The following is a 20,803-nucleotide window of genomic DNA, read 5'->3' on the forward strand; positions in this document are numbered from 1 at the left end:
GTTCACATGCACACGCACGCATGCATGCACACACACACACACACACACACACATATTCTGACAAACACAGAGAGAACTCCAACTCCAACTGTTTCCAGCTGTTTCCATATATTTGTGGTCTGTTCTGTGAGCTCTTGTGTGGTAAGCATGTCTCTTACTCTTATTTCTTATTATGTCTCAGTTATTCTTTTGAAAGAAACATGACCAAATTTGTTCATGCTGTTTCTGAACAGCCTGAAATTGTTAAGATGCTTTCCTGTTTGAACTGTCTTAATGTAGCTCTTTCTATTGATGGATTCTTTGAGTTTAAAGGAGCAGGCCCTTACAGGTAACAGGTAACAGACAGACAACATATGTTAGCTGTATATTCAGCAACATCTGACAGGACTGTACAGTTCAGGCTTTTAGAATGACAATTTATCAAACTATCATTGAATGGGGCTGATAATCTCGATCAAGTGAGTCTATGGGACTATAGTCTATGCTGTGGCTGACTGAGTATAGTCTTAATCAGTCATTTCATCCTTATCAAAGTGGGATCCACGTCTTTGAAATGACAGGATACAAAGAGCATTTGTGCTGGTGGTTCTATGCAGTTTCCTCTTCCTACTCAGATTTTTCTGACACTTAAAAACAGAGCACTGCGTTGTGTCATTGCAGTAGCGATTAAAATGCTAATTGGGATGGTGATAAAAATGGTAACTGAATCCTTGAGAGGGAGCAGATGTGTTCCTGGTAAAATGTCAGGGTTACTACACTCAAACACCTCAAACCAATGAGGGAAATGTTTCTTCACTTGCTGCTCCGCAAGTCTTGAACACTTTCTGGGTTTTGGGATTTTTGATTCCCCCCCTTTATGTCCTGTTCTGTTCTGTTCTGTTCTGTTCTGTTCACCAGTTAATTTTGACCTCTGCCTCACTAAGCAGACGCTGAAAATACACGTGCGTCTCCGCCTCAATTAAGCCGAAGTCTAGTTAACGCTCTCAGTCTGAATCAGCCGATGGAAATCGGCACATCGACTACTTGTCCGTGCCCCACCAACACCCGCCTGGTGTGCATTTTAAGGCGACTTCATAACGGGTCGGATTGACACATGATTAGCAGTATCCTATCTTGTGACATGTCTGCATACTTAACATTTTACTAACTGTAATTCTTTAGTAACGTGCCCTCGGCAATTTGTGAAATTATAAGACGTAACTACCAAAGATATATGCCAGCGTACAGAAAGCAGCAAGCGATGTCGCAAGGAACCGTATACTCACAGAAAAGTGACTCCAACGGAGCTATTTTTGGTGCGCTCATGGGTTTGACGCTTCCTGTTTGCGGTGGTAGCTGTCACTTGCCCGTTTTGTCTGTTTCACAAGTCACTATCTTTGGATTCTTTCATGTAGTGTCATTATAAAGATGATTCCCTACACTGTCAATATCAAGCTTGCCGCACGGACGTTAACTGGAACCCTTCACTTACAGAACAAAACCGCGGTTGATTGGTAAGTATCTGACAGAGGAAGAGCTTCCGAAGGCTGGATAGTCAGCTGACTAGCTTGTAGACTTACAACTCGACAGATAGAAGTTTATTTAGTCAGTTAAATCACATCCCATTGATTTTGCATTACACTATGTTCTGCTGTTGTAAAAATACTACAAGCTAACATTGTGCTTGCAAAATCTGTCCTTTGAGTCCTACCAGGAATTCAGAATACGACATCCGAACTAGCTTGTATTATGGCTGATGTATTCGTCCTGTTGGAACATTCATCTGAGTTGCATGCGATGGTATTGGTCTTTGGTGAAAGTACTTGTTTACTTTTAGCTTCCTAGGTCTAAACCCGAAATGCTAGAGCTCAAAACCGTTAAGATATAACAAAAAGCCAGCCGATGTATTTGCTTCATGACTTCGCCTTTACCCCACAGCTGACACAATATGGTAATCTTCAGCACAACATGTCATTTAGCTGTGTAAGTCAGAACATAGGCATTGTCAGGGCATTGCTTTAGGGACACTCAATTCGAGAAATCTGAGTTTATATTACGTTATTCCTGGTTATTAAGTACGATCTGTTTGGCCTAGAGCAGCCCGTGTGGGGGATCAGAGATTTTAGTGGAGATTTTATTTAGTGCTTAGCTCGAGAAACTGTTCTCTTACAGAGTCACTATGCTGTTAAGATTCCTATCATTCAGATGACACATTGAACTGGAGCTCTGACTCTGGCATGTTGAAAACTCCCTCTGATTTATTGTTTCTGTAAGAAATGTGTGGAAAGCTGTTTGTGAAGACATGCAAGGTTCTTGGAACAGTGTAAGAAATATTAGACGTTAGAGGTAGGCTTTCCTGTAATTTCAGCCATATACAGCTAGTACACAGTTAGATGAAACAATGTTCCTCCTAGATCATGGTGCTACATAGAACAACACAGAACCACATGAGACTACACAGAACCAACTGAGACAGAAAAAATACACAGGCCTACACAGACTACATAAAGTGCATGAGTGCATGTACAAACAGTTCAAGAAATTCACAGGCAGACGGTGCAAAAAGACAGTGCAAGGTTGCTAAGTGAAGAGTGTTAAGTTTACAGACATCTGCTGTAGTGTAAGGGCAGAACTGCTGTAGAAATGTGAAAATAATTGCTGTAAATGTAAACAGAGTATAGTAGCCTATTAGTAGCGGGAGTACAATACTGGCAGCAACAGTAAAGTCCAGTGTCAGCAGCAGAGGTGGTCAGTGCAGTCCTTTAAGAAGGACAGTGCAAAAACAGTGCAAGTGAGGGGAATGGTGTACAACTGGGTATGAGTGTGTGTGCGCGCATGTGTGTGTGTGTATGCGTGTATATGTATGGGTGGGATGTAAAGGCCAGTCACTGGGTGTTGAGGGGCGTGATGGCTTATGGGAAGAAAATGTCACACAGTCTGGCCGCGAGGGCCCGAATACTATGGTACTTTTAGCCAGGCGGCAGGGGGGTGAAGAGTTTATGCGAGGGGTGTGTGGGGTCATCCACAATGCTGGTGGGTTTGCAGATGCAGCATGTGATGTCCGTGATGGAGGGAAAAGAGACTCCAATGATCTCTTCAGCCATCCTCACTATCCGCTGTAGTGACTTGCAGCCGGAATCGGTGCAGTTTCCAATCCATGTAGTGATCCAGCGGCTCAGGATGCTCTCAATAGTCCCTCTGTAGAATGTGGTGAGGATGGGGGGGTGGGAGATGATTTTTTCTCAGCCTCTGCGGAAAGTAGAGATGCTGTTGGGCTTTCTTGGCTATGGAGCTGGTGTTGAGGGTCCAGGTGAGGTTCTCCGCCAGGTGAACACCAAGGAATGTGGTGCCCTTGACGATCTCCATGGATGAGCCGTCGATGTTCAGCAGAGAGCCGTCACTCTGTGCTCTCCTAAAGTCAACAACCGCCTCTTTTGTTTTGTCCACATTCAGAGACAGGTTGTTGGCTCTGCACCAGTCCATTAACTGCTGCACCTCCTCTCTGTATGCTGACTCCTCATTCTCGCTGATGAGACCCACCACAGTCGTGTCATCAGCGAACTTAATGATGTGGTCCAAGCTGTGAACTGCTGCACGGTTGTGAGTCAGCAGAGTGAATAGGAGTGGACTGAGCACACATCCCTGGGGGGCCCCAGTGCTCACTGGGGTGGTGTTGGAGATGGTATTCCCCATCCGGACTGATTGGGGTCTTCCAGTCAGAAAGTCCAGTATCCAGTTGCAGAGGGAGGTGTTTAGGCCCAGCAGGCTCAGCTTTCCAATCAGGTGCTGAGGGATGATTGTGTTGAATGCTGAACTGAAGTCTATGAACAGCATTTGAACATGTGTCCTTTTTGTCCAGGCGGGTGAGGGACAGATGGAGGATGGTGGTCGATGGTGTCACCTGTTGAGCGGTTGGGTCAATTCGTGAACTGCAGGGGGTCCAGTGAAGGGGGCAGCGGGGTCGTGATGTGCCTCATGACGAGCCTCTTGAAGCACTTCATGATTATAGATGTGAGTGCAATGGGGTGGTAGTCGTTGAGGCAAGACACTGAAGACTTCTTTGGCACGGGAACGTTAGTGGTGGCCGTGAAGCATGTAGGAACGACGGCGCTGCTCAGGGAGATGTTGAAGTTGTCAGTGAGAACATCCACCAGCTGATCTGCACATCCTCTGAGCACTCTGCACATCCTCTGAGCACTCTGCACATCCTCTGAGCGACTCTGCCAGGAATATTGTCTGGTCCAGCAGCCTTCCGTGAGTGGACTCTGCGTAGAGTTGCCCTCACAGCAGCCTTGGTTAGACACAGTACCTGATCGTTGTCAGGAGGGGTGGTTAGACACAGAACCTGATCGTTGGGAGGAGGGGTGGTTAGACACAGTACCTGATCGTTGTCAGGAGGGGTGGTTAGACACAGAACCTGATCGTTGGGAGGAGGGGTGGTTAGACACAGTACCTGATCGTTGGGAGGAGGCATGGTTAGACACAGTACCTGATCGTTGGGAGGAGGGGTGGTTAGACACAGTACCTGATCGTTGGGAGGAGGGGTGGTTAGACACAGAACCTGATCGTTGGGAGGAGGGGTGGTTAGACACAGTACCTGATCGTTGGGAGGAGGGGTGGTTAGACACAGAACCTGATCGTTGGGAGGAGGGGTGATTAGACACAGAACCTGATCGCTGGGAGGAGGGGTGGTTAGACACAGAACCTGATCGTTGGGAGGAGGGGTGGTTAGACAGTACCTGATCGCTGGGAGGAGGGGTGATTAGACACCTAACCTGATCGTTGGGAGGAGGGGTGGTTAGACACAGAACCTGATCGCTGGGAGGAGGGGTGGTTAGACAGTCCCTGATTGTTGGGAGGAGGGGTGGTTAGACACAGAACCTGATCGTTGGGAGGAGGGGTGGTTAGACACAGAACGTGATCGTTGGGAGGAGGGGTGGTTAGACACAGTACCTGATCGCTGGGAGGAGGGGTGGTTAGACACAGAACCTGATCGTTGGGAGGAGGGGTGGTTAGACACAGTACCTGATCGTTGTCAGGAGGGGTGGTTAGACACAGAACCTGATCGTTGGGAGGAGGGGTGGTTAGACTCAGAACCTGATCGTTGGGAGGAGGGGTGGTTAGACACAGAACCTGATCGTTGGGAGGAGGGGTGGTCAGACAGTCCCTGATCGTTGGGAGGAGGGGTGGTTAGACAGTCATTCTGTGCCTCAAACCAAGCGTAGAAGCTGTTCATCACTTCTGGAAGGGAGGCATCACTGTCACAGACAGGTGATGTTGTCCTGTTATTTGTGATGGCCTGGGTACCCTGCCACATGTGCCGTGTGTCTCTGCTGTCTTGAAAGTGGCTGTGGACAGTTTGACCCTTGCTGTTCCTAGGGCCGCCTTGTTTCTGGCTCTGAAGGCGGAGTCTCGGGGTCTCAGCAGTGCAAGCACCTTTGCAGTCATCCATGGCTTGTGGTCGGAGCATGTAGTGATGGTCTTGGAGACAGTGACATCATCGATGCACTTGCTGATGTAGCTGGTCACTGATGCTGTGTATTCCTCCAAGTTGGTGGAGTCGCCATCGGTTGCAGCCTCCCTGACCATGTGCCAGTCAGTGTACTCAAAACAGTCCGGAAGAGCAGAGATGGCTCCTGCTGGCCAGGTTTTCACTGGCTTCAGAGCCGGTCCGGTCCGTCTGATGAGCGGTCTGTATGCCGGGATTAGCATAACAGAGATGTGGTCTGAGTAGCTGAGGTGAGGGCGGGGCTCTGCCCGGTACACACCTGGGATGATTGTGTAAACGAGATCCAGCGAGTTCGCCCCTCTCATTGCAAAGTCTGCATGTTGAATGAATTTAGGAAACACAGACTTGAGATTCGCATGGTTGAAATCTCCAGCGACAATAAACAGTCCATCAGGGTGTGCGTTCTGCAGTTCGCCAGTAGCCCCATGCAGTTCACAGAGCTCCTCCATAGCGTTTGTGTGGGGGGGAATGTACACTGCTGTTATAAGGACAGTGCTGAATTCCCATGGGTAATAAAATTGTCTGTATCTAACAGTCATAAACTCCACCAGTGATGAGAAATAACTAGAGACCATCACCGAGTTCTTGCACCGTTCTGTGTTGAGGTACAAACACAAGCCATCACTGTGAGCCTTACCTCACAGAGCTGTGTTCCTGTCGGCGCGAAATGGGACAAGCCTGTCTAGTTGAATGGTGGCGTCTGTAACTCTGTCGCTGAGGCACATCTGTGTGAAAAAGAAGACGCAGCAGTCTCTGAACTCTCGCTGCGTAATCTGTTAGATTTGGTTATAGTCCAATTTATTGTCCAGGCAGTAGAAGTTACAGAGCAGGATGGATGGGAGAGCTGGCCGGCTAAGATTTGTTTTTAGCCTAGCATGGACCCCTGCCCTCTTGCCGCGCTTCAGCTGCCTCTCACACTGCTTTCGGCGTCCCCTCCACCGGCCACTGGCCACCGGCATCAGGCGACGCCGAGGGCTGGAGGCCTGGTCCCCCCCGCAGCAAGCCGAGGGCGCGTGGCTCTTCCAGCAGATCATCCAATGTCCATGTGTTGTAAAAAGACAAAAGAACATCAAAATAGCTCCGTGTACCTGTGTCTGGTGCCTGTGTCTGGTGCCGGTGCCTGTGCCTGTGCCTGTGCCTATGTCTGGTGCCTGTTTCCTGTGTCTGGTGCCTCTGTCTGGTGCCTCTGTCTGGTGCCTGTGTCTGGTGCCTGTGTCTGGTGCCTGTGCCTGTGTCTGGTGCCTGTGTCCGGTGCCTGTGTCTGGTGTCTGTGTCTGTTTCCTGTGTCTGTTGCCTGTGCCTGTGTCTGGTGCCTGTGTCTGGTGCCTGTGTCTGGTGCCTGTGCCTGGTTCCTGTGCCTGGTGCCTGTGTCTGTGTCTGTGCCTGTGTCTGTGCTTGGTGCCCGTGTCTGTTGCCTGTGTCTGTTGCCTGTGCCTCTGTCTGGTGCCTGTGTCTGTTGCCTGTGTCTGGTGCCTGTGTCTGTTGCCTGTGTCTGTTGCCTGTGCCTCTGTCTGGTGCCTGTGTCTGTTGCCTGTGTCTGTTGCCTGTGTCTGGTGCCTGTGTCTGTGTCTGTTGCCTGTGTCTGGTGCCTGGTGCCTGTGTCTGTTGCCTGTGTCTGTTGCCTGTGCCTGCTGCCTGTGCCTGTGTCTGTGTCTGTGTCTGTGTGGGAGATGGAGCTTTAAAATGCAGCACTCCCAAAATGACCCAACTCTTACAATGGGTTTTCAAATCTCAGTTTACACTCAAATGTCATTTTCAGTCAGTCCTCTCCTGAAAAACAACATTTCTTTCAACTTCATTATTTTTGGAGTAGCTGTCGGGAGTGGAGGGTTGGCTGTGTGAATGGTGACGTGGTTATGGTTGGTGTGGAGAGGTAGATATGAGGGCTGCTGTAGTGAGTGTTTGCCTGTGTGGATGGTGATGTGGTTCTAATTAGTTGTGGCTGGTTTGGTTGGTCTGTGATTTGGTTGTGGTTGGTGTGGTTGTAGTCAGTTCATTATGTTGGGTCTGATTGGTCTGTGGTTGTAATTAGTTGTGGTTGGTTTGGTTGGTTGTGTTTGGTTTGTGGTTGTATTTGGTAGTGGTTGTGGTTATGTTTGGTTTGGTTGTGGTTGTGGTTGTGTTTGGTAGTGGTTGTGGTTTGGTGGTGGTTGTGGTTATATTTGGTTGTGGTTGTGTTTGGTAGTGGTTGTGGTTATGTTTGGTTTGGTAGTGGTTGTGGTTATATTTGGTTTGGTTGTGGTTGTGTTTGGTAGTGGTTTTGGTTATATGTGGTTTGGTAGTGGTTGTGGTTATATTTGATGTGGTTGTGTTTGGTAGTGGTTTTGGTTATGTGTGGTTTGGTAGTGGTTGTGATTATGTTTGGTTGTGGTTGTGTTTGGTAGTGGTTTTGGTTATGTGTGGTTTGGTAGTGGTTGTGGTTATGTTTGGTTGTGGTTGTGTTTGGTAGTGGGTTTGGTTATGTGTGGTTTGGTAGTGGTTGTGGTTGTGTTTGGTTGTGGTTGTGTTTGGTAGTGGTTGTGGTTTGGTGGTGGTTGTGGTTATATTTGGTTGTGGTTGTGTTTGGTTGTGGTTGTGGTTATGTGTGGTTTGGTTGCTTTGCTGCAGTAGATGAGGAGATGCGGGTGCTTGGCATTGTGGCACAGCTCTGCTGTCAGCCTTTTGAGTGAAACTGGGATCAGTAAACTTTCAGTGCTGTAACACTGAGAGACAACATGGCCTTGTCTGGCAGAATGGACTTTTCACTGGTGAAATAACAAACAGAGCACCTACGTCCAGTTTATGCCTAATATATGTATAGCACTCTATGCTGATTGCGGAGTTGTCTTGCCGTCGTGCGGCTTTCATACCACTGCTTTCTTTAGTCCTTTCCCAGAATGCCTTCTTTGTTCCTTTCATGTTCTCCATCTATCCTTCTAACCCCCCCCCCCCTCTCTTTTTCTCTCAGGGGTTGGCAAGGACTGATTGCCCAGGGATGCCACTCTAGCATCCTCATCATTGATCCAAAAACAGCGCAGACCATTCAGGTTCTGGAGAGACACAAAGCCGTGGTTGTCAAGGTCAGTTTAAGACTGAAGGGTTTAAGACTGAAGGGTTAAAGACTGAAGGGTTAAAGACTGAAAGGTTAAAGACTGAAAGGTTTAAGACTGAAAGGTTTAAGACTGAAGGGTTTAAGACTGAAAGGTTTAAGACTGAAAGGTTTAAGACTGAAAGGTTTAAGACTGAAGGGTTTAAGACTGAAAGGTTTAAGACTGAAGGGTTTAAGACTGAAGGGTTAAAGACTGAAGGGTTTAAGACTGAAAGGTTTAAGACTGAAGGGTTTAAGACTGAAAGGTTTAAGACTGAAAGGTTTAAGACTGAAGGGTTTAAGACTGAAGGGTTTAAGACTGAAGGGTTAAAGACTGAAGGGTTTAAGACTGAAGGGTTTAAGGACAAGAAATGAAGACAGGGAGATTTTGCTGGGTCATTCAGTGATTTTGCTGGGTCATTCAGTGATTTTGCTGGATCATTCAGTGATTTTGCTGGGTCATTCAGTGATTTTGCTGGGTCCTTCAGTGTATCTGGACTGGATTGTTTTTCAGCAATGCGAGGAAGGTGAACTGAGAGCACATGGGTGAAACAGCCTTTTTATTTATTTATTTATTTGTTTTTTTAAACTCAGGTAGGCTATACCACTACTCTTCCCCATTCACCGATGTTGATTATTTAAACGCGGACAATCTGCATTCTGTGTGTTTTGTTTTGTTTTTCGTTTTTTTGCTCATGCATATTGTTCTTTCTGTTTGTGTTTATGGTGTGTCAGTGTTTAAACTGAAGCAGAGTACATTTGTAGCAAACAGGCAGTGAGAATGTAACAGGTTTATGTTAACGTTGTTATTCGGAAAGTTAATCTGTAATTCCACAGAACCTCAGACCTGCTGGCACTTGCCTTCCAGTCAATGCCAGTAATCAAGAAGGCCTAATATTGAACCCATCAAAAGTATTTTTGGCTTACTATATCTGTTGCCCTGGCAACAGTGAGCAGACGGCCTGTGATATCATTGCGTAAATGTATTTTTTTTACTGGAGCCTGTTTTGGTCCGGGGCTGGCTGCTGCCTGTTGTTGTCAGAGCCTGTTTTAATGTTTTAATGTTTGTGTGGAAGCTGCTTTGTGGCATTATTAGTCTTTTAATGCCAGTACTGCTAAATATGAACAGGTTCATAATGAAACAGCTGAAGTATTTCATTTCCGTGTGAATCAGGGTTACAGAAATGCTGTCTCTCCCACTGCACCTCACACACAGTTTACTGAGTGTTTTTCATTGATTTTTTTTTTCATTGCCGTTGCATCTTTCTCTCTCTGTCAGGTGAAATGGTCCAGAGAGAATTACTACCACAGTCTCAGCTCTCCGTACTCTTTGCGTCTAGCTTCGGCCGACGCCTCAGGGAAGATTATTGTGTGGGATGTCGTGAGTGGAAATGCTCACTGTGAGATCCAGGAGCATTCTAAGCCCATTCAGGGTAAGATGGTGTTCCCTTACACTCATTCACACAACGTGGAACGTGTCGTGGTTTGTGGCATATCTGTATTTTGTGAATCACTTACCTGCCCAGTAGGAAAAGAGGACAGTCATTCTCTATGGACAGTTTGGAGTTTTGGCATAACATTTCTCTGCTCTCTGAGAAGTCCTGTTTTTTCCTGCACCCCTCTGGTGACTGGGTTATGTTGGCTTTTTTCTCTTTGTTCAGTGTTGACTTGTAAATGAGCTTCATAAAGAAAAAATGCAATAAACAGATTTACATTAAATAAATAATCAAACATTTAGCTTTGTATGAATCCCCACTGAGGAGCAATGAATATTTTCCTGCTTTACTAAAATAGTACTTACATCAAGTTCGTTAATTCTGCCATTGATTCATGAATGTAATCACAGTGTGGTACAGTATGTGGAGTCAGAGTGTAGTCTTACTTTACTGTAGTGGACTTTATTGTATTGTAGTGTACTGTAGTGTAGTATTACTGTAGTGTAGTAAAGTGTAGTCTGTTGTAGAGTAATGTACTCTAGTGTAGTGTGGTGTGGTGTGCTGTAGTAGTACTGTAGTGTAGTGTACTGTAATAGAACTGTAGTGTAGTATGCTGTAGCGTGTTGTAGGGTACTGTAGTAGTACTGTAGTGTAGTAATACTATAAAGTAGTGTAGTAGTACTGTAGTTTGCTGAAGTGTACTGTAGTGTAGTATGCTGTAGTGTACTGTAGTAGTACTATAGTGTAGTGTAGTGTAGTATGCTGTAGTGTACTGTAGTAGTACTGTACTGTAGTGTGCTGTAGTGTAGTATGCTGTAGTGTACTGTTGTAGTACTGCAGTGTAGTGTACTGTAGTAGTACTGTAGTGTAGTATGCTGTAGTGTGCTGTAGTAGTACTGTACTGTAATGTACTGTAGTAATACTGTAGTGTAGTGTGTTGTAGTGTAGCCTACTGTAGTAGTACTGTAGTGTAGTGTAGTGTAGTGTACTGTAGTGTAGTGTAGTGTACTGTAGTAGTACTGTAGTGTAGTGTGCTGTAGTGTACTGTAGTGTAGTATTACTGTAGTGTACTGTAGTAGTACTGTAGTGTACTGTACTGTAGTAATACTGTAGTGTAGTGTGTTGTAGTGTAGCCTACTGTAGTAGTACTGTAGTGTAGTGTAGTGTAGTGTAGTGTACTGTAGTGTAGTGTAGTGTACTGTACTGTAGTGTAGTGTGCTGTAGTGTACTGTAGTGTAGAGTACTGTAGTGTACTGTAGTAGTACTGGAGTAGTTTTGTTTTTGCAGGACTCTCATATTATCCCAAAGCTGCTGTTCGGAATTCTAGGACTTAATTGTCTTGCTTAATTGTCTTACAGATGCCAAGTAAGGTTTCAGAACACTTATTGTAACTTGGAACATTGCACTGCGCCTCAGTGGCTGGTAACGAAATTGAATGACATTTGTTGGAAGAGACAAAGGAGATATCTGCCTGAGCGAGCCTAAGATTACACCCTGGGGAATAAAGTGCCCCACCATCAATTTAGAAATCTGTACTCACTCTCCACCCTTTTTCCTTTTGACATCTGGCTTTTCAAATGTATTGAAACTGAAGCCCAGAGTGTCTTTATTTAAATGGCTTTTCTGACTGAATTCGTCCGGCTGTCCAGTTCGTCTGATCGAACCTTCACTATCAGCCTTTCTTTTGTTCACTACACTTAGTAATATTTGCCTCCTGCCAGCACAGAGGTTACATCTTTTAGTAGATTCTGAAACTTTATGTTCCAAAGATGCAGCTAAGTTTTGTAGTCCCTGGATTCTTCTTTACCTCCCAAACTAAGATGATCCACTGTCCTCAGTCAGTCAGCTTTACCAATCTCTAACAGCTTTAAACTGCTGAAATGCTGCTTTCATTGTGAAAAGTAGCCTCTGTAGCCTTTTTATTTCCTTCTCTGTCAACAACGGTTTTCTTCTCTCTGTCGAGAGGTTTAATCCGTACTGTGTAGCAAAGTAGAGGAAATGTATTTTACTGTAACTGTAACCTAGTTTTAAACACCAGTGAAATTGCGGTTGAAATTTGTCAATACATAAGTACTGGATTTTATTCAAGAAAATAGTTATGATTGTGTAGAATTCTTTATCAAAGGCATCAGACAGTCTGTGTTGTCTGTCTGATGGACTGTCTGTTTGTCTTTTCCACACCTGAATCAGACATGGACTGGTTGTGGAATCAGGATGTATCCCGTGACCTGCTGTTGGCTGTCCACCCTCCAAACTACATCGTCCTCTGGAATGGAGACACGGGGGCCAAGTTGTGGAAGAAGAGCTATGCTGAGAACATTCTCTCCTTCTCCTTTGACCCGTTTGAACCTTCCAATCTGGCCTGTGAGTAGCAGGGTAATGCTGGTGCTGAAACAGCTGCTCTGATTCTGCCAACCTGGAACTAATCTTCCAACACCACACCAATGCAGCCATCTTACATGATGCCATTAGTCCATTTTTATTGATTTTTTTTAACGTTAGTGGCAAAGATCTGACAGTGTGTTGATTGGTGTGTGGGTATTTTAAGGCTTCGGGCTTCAGTGTGCAGCCCATTAATTATTTTGGTATTTCTGATCACATCTTTACAATTGTTAGTTCTGTTTCCTTCTTTTTGTTATCTACTTTTTGTTTGCTAACAAGACCATGAAACAAACATTTTCCAGTCAAACAACCTAGAGCGGTCAGCAAAGAACACTGACAATCAGGTCCAGTCTGAAAACCAAACTGAGCCGATTGATGCTAGAGGGTCATTATGTGAATGGTCAGAGTGAAAATAATGGTTTATTATTTTATTATATTATGGTTTATTATTTCTGCAGCAGAGACACCACAAATAATCAAATAATAAACAGTATGATTTTAGTGTGACTCAGACCTCTGTCATCCTCTAACAGTGTAAGGACTTCCTCTCCAACATGTTCACCTGTTACCTGTTCTCTAACATGTTTACCTGTTTACCTGTTCTCTAACATGTTTACCTATTCTCTAACATGTTTACCTGTTTACCTGTTCTCTAACATGTTTACCTATTCTCTAACATGTTTACCTGTTTACCTGTTCTCTAACATGTTTACCTATTCTCTAACATGTTTACCTGTTTACCTGTTCTCTAACATGTTTACCTGTTTACCAGTTCTCTAATAATGTTGACCTGTTTACCTGTTCTCTAATAATGTTGACCTGTTTACCAGTTCTCTAATAATGTTGACCTGTTTACCTGTTCTCTAATAATGTTGACCTGTTTACCTGTTCTCTAACATGTTGACCTGTTTACCTGTTCTTTAACATGTTGACCTGTTTACCTGTTCTCTAACATGTTCACCTGTTTACCTGTTCTTTAGCATGTTGACCTGTTTACCTGTTCTCTAACATGTTTACCTGTTCTCTAACATGTTGACCTGTTTACCTGTTCTTTAACATGTTGACCTGTTTACCTGTTCTCTAACATATTGACCTGTTATTGTCCTGCTCTTCTTGGTAGTGCTGACCAGTGAGGGTATCGTGTTCATCACTGACTTCTCTCACTCCAAGCCCCCTGGCAGTGGGGGTAAGAAGGTTTACATCGCCAGTCCTCATGCCAGCCCAGCCCATAGCAAACCAGCTGCTCAGCCCACAGGCGCCAAGAAGGCCCTTAACAAGGTCAAGGTTCTTATCACCAACGAAAAACCCACGTAAGCTTTCTCATACTTATCTCCTCCCGTATCTGGACTCATTGAGACACATTTTTATGCCTGAATTCAACTACAGCATTTGGTCAGTGGCTTTCAACTAATGACCATTAGTCAACACTTTTAATTTATCCTTATTTTCTACGTTTGGAATGCCATTGATACTCATGATCTCTCACAGGTCAGTGTAGGTGTGTGGGACGTTCTCCAACCACTGAACATTTTCACACTGCTCAACATTGCTCAACATCAAGTAGCATATCAGTATAGAGTATATTTGGGTGTCGGTATATATGAAAGGATCAGTATAGAGTGTGTGTAACAGTATCAGTGTGTGTAACAGTATCAGTGTGTGTGTAACAGTATCAGTGTGTGTGTGACAGTATCAGTGTGTGTAACAGTATCAGTGTGTGTAACAGTATCAGTGTATGTAACAGTATCAGTATAGAGTGTATGTAACAGTATCAGTGTGTGTAACAGTATCAGTATAGAGTGTATGTAACAGTATCAGTGTATGTAACAGTATCAGTATAGAGTATATGTAACAGTATCAGTGTGTGTGACAGTGTCAGTATAGAGTGTATGTAACAGTATCAGTGTGTGTAACAGTATCAGTATAGAGTGTATGTAACAGTATCAGTGTGTGTGTGACAGTATCAGTGTGTGTGTGACAGTTTCAGTGTATGTAACAGTATCAGTATAGAGTATATGTAACAGTATCAGTGTGTGTAACAGTATCAGTGTATGTAACAGTATCAGTATAGAGTATATGTAACAGTATCAGTGTGTGTGACAGTGTCAGTATAGAGTGTATGTAACAGTATCAGTGTGTGTAACAGTATCAGTATAGAGTGTATGTAACAGTATCAGTGTGTGTGTGACAGTATCAGTGTGTGTGTGACAGTTTCAGTGTATGTAACAGTATCAGTATAGAGTATATGTAACAGTATCAGTGTATGTAACAGTATCAGTATAGAGTATATGTGACAGTATCAGTGTGTGCAACAGTATCAGTATAGAGTATATGTAACAGTATCAGTGTATGTAACAGTATCAGTATAGAGTATATGTGACAGTATCAGTGTGTGCAACAGTATCAGTGTATGTAACAGTATCAGTATAGAGTATATGTGACAGTATCAGTGTGTGTAACAGTATCAGTGTATGTAACAGTATCAGTGTATGTAACAGTATCAGTATAGAGTGTATGTAACAGTATCAGTGTATGTAACAGTATCAGTATAGAGTATATGTAACAGTATCAGTGTATGTAACAGTATCAGTATAGAGCATATGTGACAGTATCAGTGTATGTAACAGTATCAGTATAGAGTGTATGTAACAGTATCAGTGTATGTAACAGTATCAGTATAGAGTATATGTAACAGTATCAGTGTATGTAACAGTATCAGTATAGAGTATATGTGACAGTATCAGTGTGTGTAACAGTATCAGTGTATGTAACAGTATCAGTGTATGTAACAGTATCAGTATAGAGTGTATGTAACAGTATCAGTGTATGTAACAGTATCAGTATAGAGTATATGTAACAGTATCAGTGTATGTAACAGTATCAGTATAGAGCATATGTGACAGTATCAGTGTATGTGACAGTATCAGTGTATGTAACAGTATCAGTGTATGTAACAGTATCAGTATAGAGTATATGTGACAGTATCAGTGTATGTGACAGTATCAGTGTGTGTAACAGTTTCAGTGTATGTAACAGTATCAGTATAGAGTATATGTGACAGTATCAGTGTATGTGACAGTATCAGTGTATGTAACAGTATCAGTATAGAGTATATGTGACAGTATCAGTGTGTGTGACAGTATCAGTGTGTGTAACAGTATCAGTGTATGTAACAGTATCAGTACAGATTGTATGTAACAGTATCAGTGTATGTGACAGTATCAGTGTGTGTGTGACAGTATCAGTGTGTGTGTGACAGTATCAGTATAGAGTGTATGTAACAGTATCGGTGTGTGTAACAGTATCAGTATAGAGTGTATGTAACAGTATCAGTGTATGTAACAGTATCAGTGTGTGTAACAGTATCAGTGTGTGTGTGACAGTATCAGTGTGCGTGTGACAGTATCAGTGTATGTAACAGTATCAGTGTATGTAACAGTATCAGTGTGTGTAACAGTATCAGTGTATGTAACAGTATCAGTATAGAGTGTATGTAACAGTATCAGTGTGTGTGACAGTATCAGTATAGAGTGTATGTAACAGTATCAGTGTGTGTGACAGTATCAGTATAGAGTGTATGTAACAGTATCAGTGTGTGTAACAGTATCAGTATAGAGTGTATGTAACAGTATCAGTGTGTGTGTGACAGTATCAGTGTGTGTGTGACAGTTTCAGTGTATGTAACAGTATCAGTATAGAGTGTATGTGACAGTATCAGTGTATGTAACAGTATCAGTATAGAGTATATGTGACAGTATCAGTGTGTGTAACAGTATCAGTGTATGTGACAGTATCAGTATAGAGTGTATGTAACAGTATCAGTGTGTGTGTGACAGTATCAGTGTGTATGTAACGGTATCAGTGTGTGTAACAGTATCAGTATAGAGTGTATGTAACAGTATCAGTGTGTGTGTGACAGTTTCAGTGTATGTAACAGTATCAGTATAGAGTGTATGTGACAGTATCAGTGTATGTAACAGTATCAGTATAGAGTATATGTGACATTATCAGTGTGTGTAACAGTATCAGTGTATGTGACAGTATCAGTGTATGTGACAGTATCAGTGTATGTAACAGTATCAGTATAGAGTGTATGTAACAGTATCAGTGTATGTAACAGTATCAGTATAGAGTATATGTAACAGTATCAGTGTATGTAACAGTATCAGTATAGAGTATATGTGACAGTATCAGTGTGTGTAACAGTATCAGTGTATGTAACAGTATCAGTGTATGTAACAGTATCAGTATAGAGTGTATGTAACAGTATCAGTGTATGTAACAGTATCAGTATAGAGTATATGTAACAGTATCAGTGTATGTAACAGTATCAGTATAGAGCATATGTGACAGTATCAGTGTATGTGACAGTATCAGTGTATGTAACAGTATCAGTGTATGTAACAGTATCAGTATAGAGTATATGTGACAGTATCAGTGTATGTGACAGTATCAGTGTGTGTAACAGTTTCAGTGTATGTAACAGTATCAGTATAGAGTATATGTGACAGTATCAGTGTATGTGACAGTATCAGTGTATGTAACAGTATCAGTATAGAGTATATGTGACAGTATCAGTGTGTGTGACAGTATCAGTGTGTGTAACAGTATCAGTGTATGTAACAGTATCAGTACAGATTGTATGTAACAGTATCAGTGTATGTGACAGTATCAGTGTGTGTGTGACAGTATCAGTGTGTGTGTGACAGTATCAGTATAGAGTGTATGTAACAGTATCGGTGTGTGTAACAGTATCAGTATAGAGTGTATGTAACAGTATCAGTGTATGTAACAGTATCAGTGTGTGTAACAGTATCAGTGTGTGTGTGACAGTATCAGTGTGCGTGTGACAGTATCAGTGTATGTAACAGTATCAGTGTATGTAACAGTATCAGTGTGTGTAACAGTATCAGTGTATGTAACAGTATCAGTATAGAGTGTATGTAACAGTATCAGTGTGTGTGACAGTATCAGTATAGAGTGTATGTAACAGTATCAGTGTGTGTGACAGTATCAGTATAGAGTGTATGTAACAGTATCAGTGTGTGTAACAGTATCAGTATAGAGTGTATGTAACAGTATCAGTGTGTGTGTGACAGTATCAGTGTGTGTGTGACAGTTTCAGTGTATGTAACAGTATCAGTATAGAGTGTATGTGACAGTATCAGTGTATGTAACAGTATCAGTATAGAGTATATGTGACAGTATCAGTGTGTGTAACAGTATCAGTGTATGTGACAGTATCAGTATAGAGTGTATGTAACAGTATCAGTGTGTGTGTGACAGTATCAGTGTGTATGTAACGGTATCAGTGTGTGTAACAGTATCGGTATAGAGTGTATGTAACAGTATCAGTGTGTGTGTGACAGTTTCAGTGTATGTAACAGTATCAGTATAGAGTGTATGTGACAGTATCAGTGTATGTAACAGTATCAGTATAGAGTATATGTGACATTATCAGTGTGTGTAACAGTATCAGTGTATGTGACAGTATCAGTGTATGTAACAGTATCAGTGTGTGTAACAGTATCAGTATAGAGTGTATGTGACAGTATCAGTGTATGTAACAGTATCAGTATAGAGTATATGTGACATTATCAGTGTGTGTAACAGTATCAGTGTATGTAACATTATCGGTATAGAGTATATGTAAGACTGTCGGTATATGTGATATTTTTAGTGTAGAATATATATGTGACAGTATCAGTGTATGTAACATTATCAGTATAAATGGCCACTAATTCTTAACCCTTTTTATTTAAAACCTTTGTGTTCTGCCACTAAAGTGTCCGATGTGTTTTGGGCCTATAGTGAGAGAGATGGAGATGAAGAATACATTCTCTCTGAATGGCTGCTCCAGGGGGCTGGTGAAGTGTGATCTTTTTGTCTTGAGGCACAGTCTGTGACAGTCGGAGCATTGGGAGGTTGTCAGTCTGAGATTGGGTTTGAAGTTTTCAACACTTCACACTTGACGTATTGGTGTATGTCCAGCTCTCAAGGGGAGGTGTGTGTGTGTGTGTGTTTGTGTGCGTGCACGAGAGAAAGAGAGAGAGAGAGAGTGGGGGGGGGGGGGGGTTGGCTCAGGTGGACACGCTGAGGAGGAGGAAAGAGAACAGACATTACTGATTGCAAGAAAAAAAAATATTTTTTTAAGTTTATGTGACTTATATTAGAGGTCATAACTAGATGGAGGACTGATTGTGTTTGTAAGGGCCTGGCGACAGAATAGGTGAATGAAGGGAACTGCTTCAGTCTCTGTTTTTATAGGTTAATGGAGTAGACGGTGTGGATTTACGAATCTGTGGTTTTCAATTTGAAAGAGACAATGGCACTACAGAGCTTCATATTTAACCCGAGTCTTAGTCAGCCCTGTAACAGAGCCTCATATGTAACCTGTACCTTATTCAGCCCTGTAACAGAGTGTGATATTTATTCTGTGTATTATTCAGCCCTGTAACACGTCCTCATATTTAAGCTGCCATTTGTTCAACCCTGAAACAGATCCTCATATTTAAACTGCAATTTATTCAGCCCTGTCACAGAGCCTCATATTTAACCGTAGCCATCTAAAAAGAAGTTCAGTGCATTTCTTAAAGAGAGTGGTGCCAGCTCTTCCTCTGTCCTCTCGGGAAAGAGAGGTTGAAAAGACCAGCAGAAGGTGCTGTAATGAGTGGGTAATTAGACAATGGCCATCGTCCTATTGTACTGGTTTTTCAACCTTGTTATTCTCTGTGCAGTTCATGCTGGGACTGTCTGGTATTGTTATGTAGAAGTCAGTGTTTGCAGAATTCTTCAGACTCAAATGGCGCTTTTCCACTGCTTGGTACCAGCGCGACTCGACTCGACTCTGTTCACAGTTTGATACCTGGTACCTCGTTGGTTTCCCACTGCACTTAGTACCCACTCGATGTAGCTGGAGACGCTGCAAGAAACTGTTGTGTTGTCATCATACTACATGACTGTCTGTAACGAGGACCTGGGATCATACTACATGACTGTCTGTAACTACAGACCTGCGATCATACTACATGACTGTCTGTAACGAGGACCTGGGATCATACTACGTGACTGTCTGTAACGAGGACCTGCGATCATATTACATGACTGTCTGTAATGAGGACCTGTGATCATATTACATGACTGTCTGTAACGAGGACCTGCGATCATACTACATGACTGTCTGTAATGAGGACCTGCGATCATACTACATGACTGTCTGTAACGAGGACCTGGGATCATACTACATGACTGTCTGTAACTACAGACCTGCGATCATACTACATGACTGTCTGTAACGAGGACCTGGGATCATATTACATGACTGTCTGTAATGAGGACCTGCGATCATACAACATGACTGTCTGCAACGAGGACCTGCGATCATACTACATGACTGTCTGTAATGAGGACCTGGGATCATACTACATGACTGTCTGTAATGAGGACCTGCGATCATACTACATGACTCTCTGTAACGAGGACCTGGGATCATACTACATGACTGTCTGTAACTACAGACCTGCGATCATACTACATGACTGTCTGTAACGAGGACCTGGGATCATATTACATGACTGTCTGTAATGAGGACCTGCGATCATACAACATGACTGTCTGCAACGAGGACCTGCGATCATACTACATGACTGTCTGTAATGAGGACCTGGGATCATACTACATGACTGTCTGTAACGAGGACCTGCGATCATACTACATGACTGTAACGAGGACCTGGGATCATACTACATGACTGTCTGTAACGAGGACCTGCGATCATACTACATGACTGTCTGCAATGAGGACCTGGGATCATATTACATGACTGTCTGTAACGAGGACTTGGGATCATACAACATGACTGTCTGTAATGAGGACCTGCAACTTTGGGATTCCATACTACACATTTGAAAGAGAACTTTTTTTTGCTACTAAGCTATGCTAGATACTTGTTCAGCTCACGTTTATTTACATGTCCCCTTTGGTTTAATAATTTCCAATGCACAAATTGTAACTACAGACATGCAAGTTGCGGATATATTTCCCAAGACTTCATTTAGGAAGAATAAGTTAAACGCTATAACTTAACCATTCATTAATGTTAGCGGTCTTCCACTGATAAAAGAGACTTTTTAGTATAACTTTTTGGCAGTGTGGCTAATAAAGGTATTGCAGTGTCACTTTTTGGCAGTATGGCTAATAAAGGTATTGTAGTGTCACTTTTTGGCAGTATGGCAAATAAAAGTGCCATTGTAGTGCCATTGTCTCTTTAAAACTGAACTGAGGTGATAGGTACTCAGGTCATGTTGAGCTCTATTTGTGGTCTGATTTTCCATTTTTAAAACACATAGCATTCACTGTTGTCTTGGAATGTTGACAGCCTGAACTGTCTTATAGCTCCTCTTTAACCTTTCATTTTTAACCTTTTGACCT

General features: G+C 42.9%; 1 protein-coding gene across 2 annotated transcripts in view; it reads left to right on the top strand.

Annotated features, from left to right (window-relative positions):
* The first annotated feature begins 1,353 nt into the window (after window positions 1–1,353).
* wdr11 (WD repeat domain 11) overlaps window positions 1,354–20,803 on the top strand; it is a 72,181-nt gene continuing 52,731 nt past the window's right edge. For both annotated transcript variants that reach the window (XM_030771890.1, XM_030771891.1), the window contains exons 1-5: window positions 1,354–1,493; window positions 8,436–8,547; window positions 9,835–9,988; window positions 12,182–12,355; window positions 13,494–13,683. In XM_030771890.1, coding sequence (XP_030627750.1) covers window positions 1,408–1,493; window positions 8,436–8,547; window positions 9,835–9,988; window positions 12,182–12,355; window positions 13,494–13,683 — 716 coding nt within the window. In that variant the 5' untranslated portion in view covers window positions 1,354–1,407. The remainder of the gene's footprint in view (window positions 1,494–8,435; window positions 8,548–9,834; window positions 9,989–12,181; window positions 12,356–13,493; window positions 13,684–20,803) is intronic.

This window comes from Chanos chanos, chromosome 4, assembly GCF_902362185.1.
Source record: "Chanos chanos chromosome 4, fChaCha1.1, whole genome shotgun sequence".
NCBI classification, from domain to species: domain Eukaryota; kingdom Metazoa; phylum Chordata; class Actinopteri; order Gonorynchiformes; family Chanidae; genus Chanos; species Chanos chanos.